General features: G+C 44.3%; 1 protein-coding gene and 1 non-coding gene across 2 annotated transcripts; both read right to left on the bottom strand.

The window, feature by feature from the left end:
- Positions 1-327: 327 nt before the first annotated feature.
- ddx54 (DEAD (Asp-Glu-Ala-Asp) box polypeptide 54) lies at positions 328-6352 on the bottom strand. Its single transcript, XM_058064333.1, has 20 exons — positions 6086-6352; positions 5025-5151; positions 4773-4843; positions 4520-4708; positions 4395-4444; positions 4275-4316; positions 4072-4167; positions 3875-3996; positions 3724-3785; positions 3526-3657; positions 3254-3464; positions 2983-3114; positions 2686-2907; positions 2543-2616; positions 2260-2460; positions 1986-2134; positions 1805-1918; positions 1285-1395; positions 975-1072; positions 328-770 (listed from the first exon to the last, which is right to left on the bottom strand). Exons 1-20 carry the CDS (start codon positions 6188-6190, stop codon positions 523-525), a joined length of 2556 nt encoding a protein of 851 aa, XP_057920316.1. The 5' UTR covers positions 6191-6352; the 3' UTR covers positions 328-522.
- On the bottom strand, positions 5910-5981 carry trnac-gca (transfer RNA cysteine (anticodon GCA)). The gene has a single exon. It is a non-coding gene; the product is annotated as a tRNA-Cys (tRNA).
- Positions 6353-8550: the final 2198 nt, after the last annotated feature.

Here is an 8550-nt window from a genome sequence, read left to right on the forward strand (position 1 = left end):
AATTAACTTACAAAAGTTTTGATGTCACCACACGATTGTTTACTGACATCTTTAACAGAAATTATCGCTTGACGCTAAATTAGACATTAGCTACCTAGCATGTTCCGTACCTACACTAGCGTGTTGTACGTTTTATAGTAAAATTGTCATCCCATGCTGCCTCACAAGAATATTCTGAAACAAATATTGGTTATCTATCTTTAAACTGAATGACAAGGGTCTACCTTGAAAACATTTAATCTACTTAACACTCTCCAAGCGAGCCAACAGGTGGTGAAATGCGGAAGTGCTCATCATAGGCGCTAGGGGGCGTAGTTGATTTACAATGACGACATGACAAAAACTGGCCTGTTTATACCTGTATTTCCATGATTTACACAGTTCGCTCTCAAACACACCTAAAACATTGAATTGACAAAATATTCTCGCTTAGAGTCCAGAGTAGGGTATCTTAAATTGTATCCACTATCAGAATACTTAAGATTTCGGGCATCATAATGACAATGTTCATTCTCCCTCCCCTCACAGTCTCTTCTTCATCTTCCCCTTCTTGTGTCCGCCGCGACCAAAACCAGACTTCTTAACTTCTGCAAGCCATTTTTTGTTCTTATTGCGCAGGTTCTTAAGGCCTCCGCTCTGCAGGAACTGGTGCTTCTCTCGCTTCTTACGCTGCTTCAGGATTTGCTGGCTGGACTTCAGCTCGGAGCGCACGGCTTTGCCGCTCGACGAGCGCTGCGGTCCCGAGGAGCTCGGGCGACCACGGCCACGCCCTGCAAGACACAAACAAAACATTTATTATTTCATTCTTTCACAGTGTAAACAATATAAAATCATTTCAAAGAAAAATAGTGACATACATTATGTCATTATGAGAGATAAGTATTTAAAGATCCATATTGAGAGGGACTATTTGGGTCACAGTGAAGAGCAAGAAAACCAAACAAAGTCATAATGGCAGAAAATATCATACATACCTCTTACTGGCTTCCTCCCTCCTCCTCCTGCACCTCCCTCTCCATCCGAGCCCGACCCACCGTCATCAACCCTGTATCTCTTCTTCCACTCCTCATAGCTGAGAGGTGATTAAGTAGAACGTTTCCACTATTGTACTGCGGGAGGAGTCGTTGGCAATGTACACAATGCAACAAACGCGATAGTAATTATTTTCATCCCAATTTTCTTCCTACGGACTTCCTGTGCTGTCTGCGGTTTTGAAAATACGTGCGGGCCACGTGTGTGTCTCTTGTGGTTTTCCCTAACCTGAAATAATGAATGAAAGGATACAAGTTCTTTTTGTTCTTCTTGTTGTTGATGACTTGACCACCGTCCAGTTTTATCTTCTTCTTCTCGTCCCCCTTTCCTGTTTCCATAATGAAACGTTTCCTCTTTCTGTCCCTGCAGGTGTCACAATGTTCATTAATAAAGGCATGAAAACATTCATTCATTCATTTTCTACCGCTTATCCTCAGGAGGGTCGGCGGGGGGTGCTGGAGCCTATCCCAGCTGTCTTCGGGTACAGCCCGGACTGGTGGCCAGCCAATCACAGGGCACATATAGACAAACAACCATTCACACTCACATTCATACCTATGGACAATTTGGAGTGGTCAATTAACCTAGCATGTTTTTACCCGGAGAAATCCCATGCATGCACGGGGAGAAGATGCAAACTCCACACAGAGATGGCCAAGGATGGGCTTAAACTCGGGTCTCCGAGCTGTGAGGTCTGCACGCTAACCACTCGATCGCCGTGCAGCCCGGCATGAAAACATAATACATTTAAAAATGACATTTTGAATGTTACCATCTCATAATTTTCTTGTGCTGGTTTAATCGGTCTCCCTCGTCTCCCATGAGGTCCAGGACGGCAGACGATGCTTGCTTTTCAAAGGCGCTGCCCTCTCCGCTCAGACTTAACCTGAGATGACAACGTCAGCGTGTGAAGCGCCCATCTGATGGAACGTCGTATGGGTGACAGTCTTTACCCCCTTTCTGAGTTGAAGTCTTTCGGTCTGTAGGGGATGTAGTACTCCTCATCTTTGCCCGTCTGTCTGCCTCGCTTGTTCTTTGGACGGTTTTCTCCTCCATTCTCATGGCACTTCCGCTTTCCCCCGACCACCTCCGAGAAGACCTCCTGGAAAGTAAGAAGTCCCATCACTAACTTTACTCATCATAATAACAAAATCAATGTACCTCTTGAAAAACCTTTTAGCAGGCCGGCCTCCGTTTGGCTTGTTTTTACTAAAACTGCAATCTTACCTGTAGTGCATCATCGTCCTTGCAAGTTTCGGACGCCTCTTCGTCCGCAGCAATATCGTTTGTCTGATGAAGGCGTCCCTCTGCAGCCAGATTTTCTCTGTCCCTGCTGAACTTGTCCACCAGCCTCGAGTCCTTAGAGCGTTTGGCCCGCATCACCTCACTGGCAAGCGTCTTGCAGCTGGAGTTGATTTCAAAGATGGTCTAGAAGAGGAAAAAAAAAACATGTTCATGCCCATCACCATCTGACTGGCAGAATCCGTCATTATCAAGAATGCAGACTCACCGCTTTGGTTTTGTAGCCCTTGATAGCATCCACTATCTGAAGGCGCTCAAATTCAGTTTTCTCCAAACCAGAACCTAAAAAAGAAGCCGTTATGGACTTTTACCAGAGAACCATCATCCTCTACCCTCTTGCTGCAAACGTACCCAGTAAGGGATGGACGGCCATGCAGGACACATCCATGTTTTTCACTCGTCTGATGGACTCTGCAGAGGGGTTGGGTCTAGACTTGAGGTACTGCTTGTAGGCGTTCTCAGATATCCGGTGCAGGTTCTGTAGATCCATGGAGTTGCTGTGTGCCGTAATCAGGTTGCCCCCTTCATCGTCCAGGATGCTCTGAGGGACGCGACCAAAGACTCCATCTAAATCTGCAGAGAAGGACAGGAAAAGCTTTTACGATGATCATTTCAGAAACGTCTTCTTTATCTCACGAAACGTCTTACCTGGTGTGTGCTCCAATGTGGCCAGGTGAACAGGTCTCCCGAGGAAAAGGTGTAAGTCATACACAAAAGCCATCTCGTCAGCACAAACCATACTGTAGGCGGTGCCACTACGACCCGCTCGGCCCACACGACCTGAGGAGATCAATATGTAACCACTGGATTGTAAACAGCCACAATACATCCCAACGGCATCCCTCAGCTTCTCATATAACGTACATCACCACAGAAGTTGTCTTCTAAAGAATCGGGGGGAGGGGGGGAAGTTACTCACCAACTCTGTGTAAGAAGAGCTTCGATTTGGAAGGAAAGTTGTAATTGATGACATTGTCCAGCAGGGGGATGTCTATCCCTCGAGCTGCGACATCCGTCACAAGGAGCACCATGGCTTTGCGGTGCACAAACTTCCCAATGTTGATCTTCCTGGCCGTCTGATCGAGGGCGCTGTAGATGTAAGCGCACTCCACGCCTTCTGACGACAGCAGCTGCAGATCACAGTGGACGTCAGAAAACACGTCTGGGAGAAGCTACGCTATCGTGCCTTACCTCCTTAAGGTACTCTACGTGATGTTTGGTGGCTACAAAGACCACCGTCTGCTCCTGAGGTTTTACCACGTTCCTCAGGAGGTGGAGGAGTAAGGCCGGCTTGTCGTCCACTCGTAAATGGAAGAAAGACAGCTGATGGATCACAAAGATGGATGCTGTCATAAATCAGTCAAAACGAGGACTCTCGTGGACGTTTACCTTGATCTGGTCACTGAGCTTGGAGTCCACATCCAAGCGAATCAGTACAGGTTCAGTCAGCCCTGGTCGTGAAAAACAGACACAGTACATTAAATGAACTATCAACTTATATTCGACTAGCAGCCAGTACGCAGAGGAGACACCATCTCACCAGCTCGAGCGAACTCCACCAGCAGTTTGGGCAGAGTGGCGGAGAACAGCAGCGTCTGTCTGGTGTCAGGAAGCCTCCGAATGATCTCCTGGAGCTGCTCGGCAAAGCCCATTTCAAACAACCTGAACAGATGAATGGCATTAGCATGTTTGCGCTGACACAGTTGAGAAAGACAGGAAATCATAACGTTGACGTACCGGTCGGCCTCATCAAACACCACATACTCCACGTTTTGCAACTTCAGGTTCATTTCCTGGATGACGTGCATGAGACGACCAGGGGTACCAATGATTCTAATGGAGAAAAAGAAAATTCATCAGTATGGTGTCCTCTAGTCTCACTCCTTAATAGCGCTTCTTGGAGTCACACATGAGTGAGCTGAACTTGTGCTCTTACTCACATGTCAGGGTTTTCGTGCAGTGCAGCAAACTGGTCCTCCATTCTGGAGAGGACACACAACTCCAGTTAAGCAGACAGCAACAATCACATAAGCAGAAGTTACACAACAAGACTAACACACCTGTCTCCACCAAGGATCAGTGCAGTCTTCAAGCGGGTGAACCTACCCAACTACAACAACAACAGTAGGTATTTTCAATCTTTTGTCGAGCAAGTTAATGTAACTGCCTGCTTTTTGTCGGGTACCTCCTTGGTGAACTTCATGGTCTGAAGAGCCAGCTCTCTGGTGGGAGTCAGGATGAGAGCCCTGGCTCCCGTCTGGGCTTGCGGCGCCTTCAGCCTCTCAAACATCGGCACCAGGAAGGCGGCCGTCTTTCCGCTGCCTGTCCGAGCCATGGCTACGATATCTTTGCCGTCTAAAATGACTGGAATAGTCTGCAATACGATGGAGGAGGCGGTTATTGTGTTATTCCAGAATGCTAAAGGTGGTCAGTCTTACCTTTCTTTGGATTGGAGTTGGAACTTTGTAACCTTTCTTCATGACTCCTTTGAAAACCGGGTAACAGAGTCCTAACCAGACACAAACATGGCAAAATGAAGTTATTGATTGTGATGGTAATCTGATTAGAAGTACTTCTGCCTCATTAAAGAGCCATAGCAAGTTGAACTGCATGTTGCTACTGTATGCAAATTCACTTTCCAAGTGGACACAATGTATCATGTACTGTATATTTATTATCCTCTTTCTCACCCATGGATTGAAAGCCTCCGGACTTCTTCTTCTTCTTGTTTTGGGCTCGGACCAGCTCCCTGGTGTCGGGCTCCACATCCGACAGGCAGTCTGAAGTGGCTGGGAACCGCAACAGCTTCCTCCCTGGCTGTAATAGAGACATTAGTGACAGGTTTGTTTAAAAAACAACAACAACAACAACACAGACATAACGTCAAGTATAACCATCAATATAATGTTTAGCTGTGAAATTATGGAGTTTTACTTTAGCAAATAATGAATTACTCCTTATTCTTTAAGACCCTTAAACAATGCACAACGATGAGCCAATTCAAGAAACAATACAAGCAGTTGATGTTTGCTAAATACAAGGATGAAGAGTCTTGAACCAGTCATGATGTGCTATATATATCACTATATTGACACTTACTATGGTACCCATTATGTCATTGTATGGTCATATCACCTTGTACTTCGGTACGTGACAAAAAAAAACAAAAAAAAACTTAAACTATATTACGAAAGCAGGAAGTGAACAAATGTAACGGTTACTGATTGTAAAAGTACCAGATGGAGGGGTAGGATTTAATAAGCTTTGCTTCTTCCTACTCCTTTTGGACATGTGGAACTGTCAACTGATTATGTGATGCATTCAATTGTAATCTGATGCATGTTCAAATGAAATAAAACCATTATCATTACCAGCGTGCATATAGTGCATTATTTATGACATACTGTAAATGCTTTGATTCTGACTATGTGGTGTTACCGAGTGGAACTACACAAATGTAAATGTCAACAAAGGGACGCGCATTTCGTGGCATCTGTCAAGCTTTTTCACTATCTCTGAAGTACTTTAGTTATTCCTTTAGGTTGTCAAATAAATAAAAAGTGATTATAATTCTAAGGGGGCATCCGGATTTGAACCGGAGACCTCTTGATCTGCAGTCAAATGCTCTACCACTGAGCTATACCCCCTACACAACTACTTTATCGTACGCAGATTGATTACGCAGTCTAAACAAATAAAACAGCATCCACAAGTCATTAAGTTCACGGTATTTCGGTTCCCGAACACTTACTAGATCATCGTCTTTGATTTCAGCAGCCAGTTCGAAGTCTCCGCCGTCAGAGTCCACCTCTGGCTCTCTTCTCTTCTTTTTGGTCAGCTTCTTCTTCTGCGCCATGCTGACGTTGTTGAAGTTGTTCCTCTTAAGCTTTCAGGGAACGTGTTAGCAGAACAAAATCTAGTTTAAAGACTTCATGTTATGTTGAAAAGCAGCGAGTCGAATCAGGCCGCCATGTTGTAAACACGTGTGATGGGGTTTCTTCCTCCTTTTCTTCTTCTGTTTCTTGGCTGCCGGGAGTTGATTGCTGCTCTCGACCGCCGCTCATCGCCTCCCGTGGGAAGTGCAGTTGATGCGTTGATGAGCTTAAAAAATGTTCTAGTGTTGTTTTCTTTTATTAACACAAGAGTGACTGCATTTTAAACTGTAGTCAGAATATTATTTCAACATGTTTCCTCGTGTAGTGGTCTGGGATGCCTGTTTATTCAACTGCAGTACTAGACCTCTGTTATTGCAGTTAATGAGTCTAACGTGGCAGAAATCATTTTTTAACAACATAATACAAATCATTTAGGTGTCTATTTGGGGTACGACTATTTATTTACTTATGGCCTCTATTGGAGTGATAAGAAAATATGGTATCAACCCATGCATCCATCTCTGGTTGCATTAATTTACTCACCTGCAGAATATAGCGGGCTTCCATTATTAAGTTAAGCGTTAAGGCATGACACAATAATATACCAATGAGGTGTCTATTTGAGGTGGGGTCTTTATTTGTTCAAGTGGGGGCTCTCAAAGTGGGGCGTTTATTTTTTACTGAGAAATCTTTAATAAGAAAATATGAATTCATGGCTGGCAGTTTCAACTTTCATCTTGTTTACGAGCACTGAGTGTTGTTTTTTTTCGTCTTCTTTTAAATCACCCAGTGGAAATGTGTCCTTTGGATGATAACGCTGACACTAATATGGCAGCCAAAACGTACTGTTTGAAGTCAGTGGGCTGAGGCTGATGTACAGTAAATAAGTCAACACCATGGCAACAGCCCGCGGCTAATGCCATTCATATTCCCCCCGCGGAGCCCGGCTGCAGTGGCCTGGAGCCAAATCTGTTTCAGGGACTTCAGGCTCATAAATACACGAAACAGGATGCATTGAAACACCATTTGTTGGTTTTTTTAAAGGTCGACTGAAGCGATGCTGAGGTGATCGTCATCTCTGTTTTGGTGTGAACTAGCCCCTGAATCACTTGGCATTTAATGACGTGACACTTGCTTATGATTCAGCGTGCAAAACTAGCATGTTTTGAATCCTTGATTTCCCTATAAATAACAAATTGATTCATCAGGAGGCAATGTAGGCCAGGCTAAGCTGTGCACAGAGCGGGTGAGTGTATGACCTTTTACCAAAAAAAAAAAAAAGCTGGTGCAGGTTGTGTGTCAGCGAGAACATGTTAATGCGCTAAATACTCACCAGTGGTGAGTGCATGAATGCAAGTCATTAGGGAAACAGATGTCAGCACGTCTCAGGTTAAATTTTGCTTTCTTTTTTTGCTTCCCGAGCCGAGTGCGTGTGGGAAGCAGATGCCGCCGCCTCTAAGCCGTCAAGATTGAGGGTGAATGTTTAAATTAAGAGATTATTGAGTTGACGTTTGTGAAGAAGACAACAAACAGTGCTCCATCGATACTTTTATTTACCAGTTAGCGACCCTTTTAAAAAATAAATGATGTTGCACAGCTGCATATTAGCAAGACATGTCGCCTCCCCAGGCTAGACCTTCAAATATTCGGTTGCCAGACGCTGTTGATCCACGGGGTGCATTCAAGTCAGACATCTGATAACAGCTTTTCATAATATTTGATTCTGCTTTGCTTCTTGGGAGGAAATATCAACTCTGGAGTTGCAAATCCTATGAAGTGATTGTGACATAACTGAGAAATTAGAGTCTGTGGAATGGGAGGAAAGCAAAAAAACTACAAAAACATTCTTTAAAATTCCTATTTCTCTCACAAATAAGTCATAATTTGTTATAAATGTTGGCACTATGTGTGAATGTGATGCCGCTACCCTTAGTGACAGCAGCAGATGGTGATGGGGGCCTTTGGCAGTGGCCCCCCGCCCCCCTTGAACCTTGGGAGCAGGAACAGAGCAGCCATGCACACTAAATGTGAAGGCCACTTATTGCATCTTCAGATGCTGAGAGGAGAAACTCATAGAGTATCTACTGGTAATTGCTCCTCTGTTTTCTTTCCTCCTGCTCATGTTTGTATTGTCATTTGTTGCTAGGCAGAATTAAAACAAAAACAAACAGGCATACATAAAAATAATATGGTGGTTGAATAATATAAGTGATTGAAGTTCCTAAAATGGATTTTAATCTGTCACCGAAATTTCGTACTGGACTGGACTAGCCCACAAACTTGCTGAAGCCGTGGAAGAGTAAGAAGGTCAAGCAGTAAGTAACAGTTCATCAGTGTCCTA

The sequence above is a fragment of the Doryrhamphus excisus genome, chromosome 2 (assembly GCF_030265055.1).
Source record: "Doryrhamphus excisus isolate RoL2022-K1 chromosome 2, RoL_Dexc_1.0, whole genome shotgun sequence".
Classification (NCBI taxonomy): domain Eukaryota; kingdom Metazoa; phylum Chordata; class Actinopteri; order Syngnathiformes; family Syngnathidae; genus Doryrhamphus; species Doryrhamphus excisus.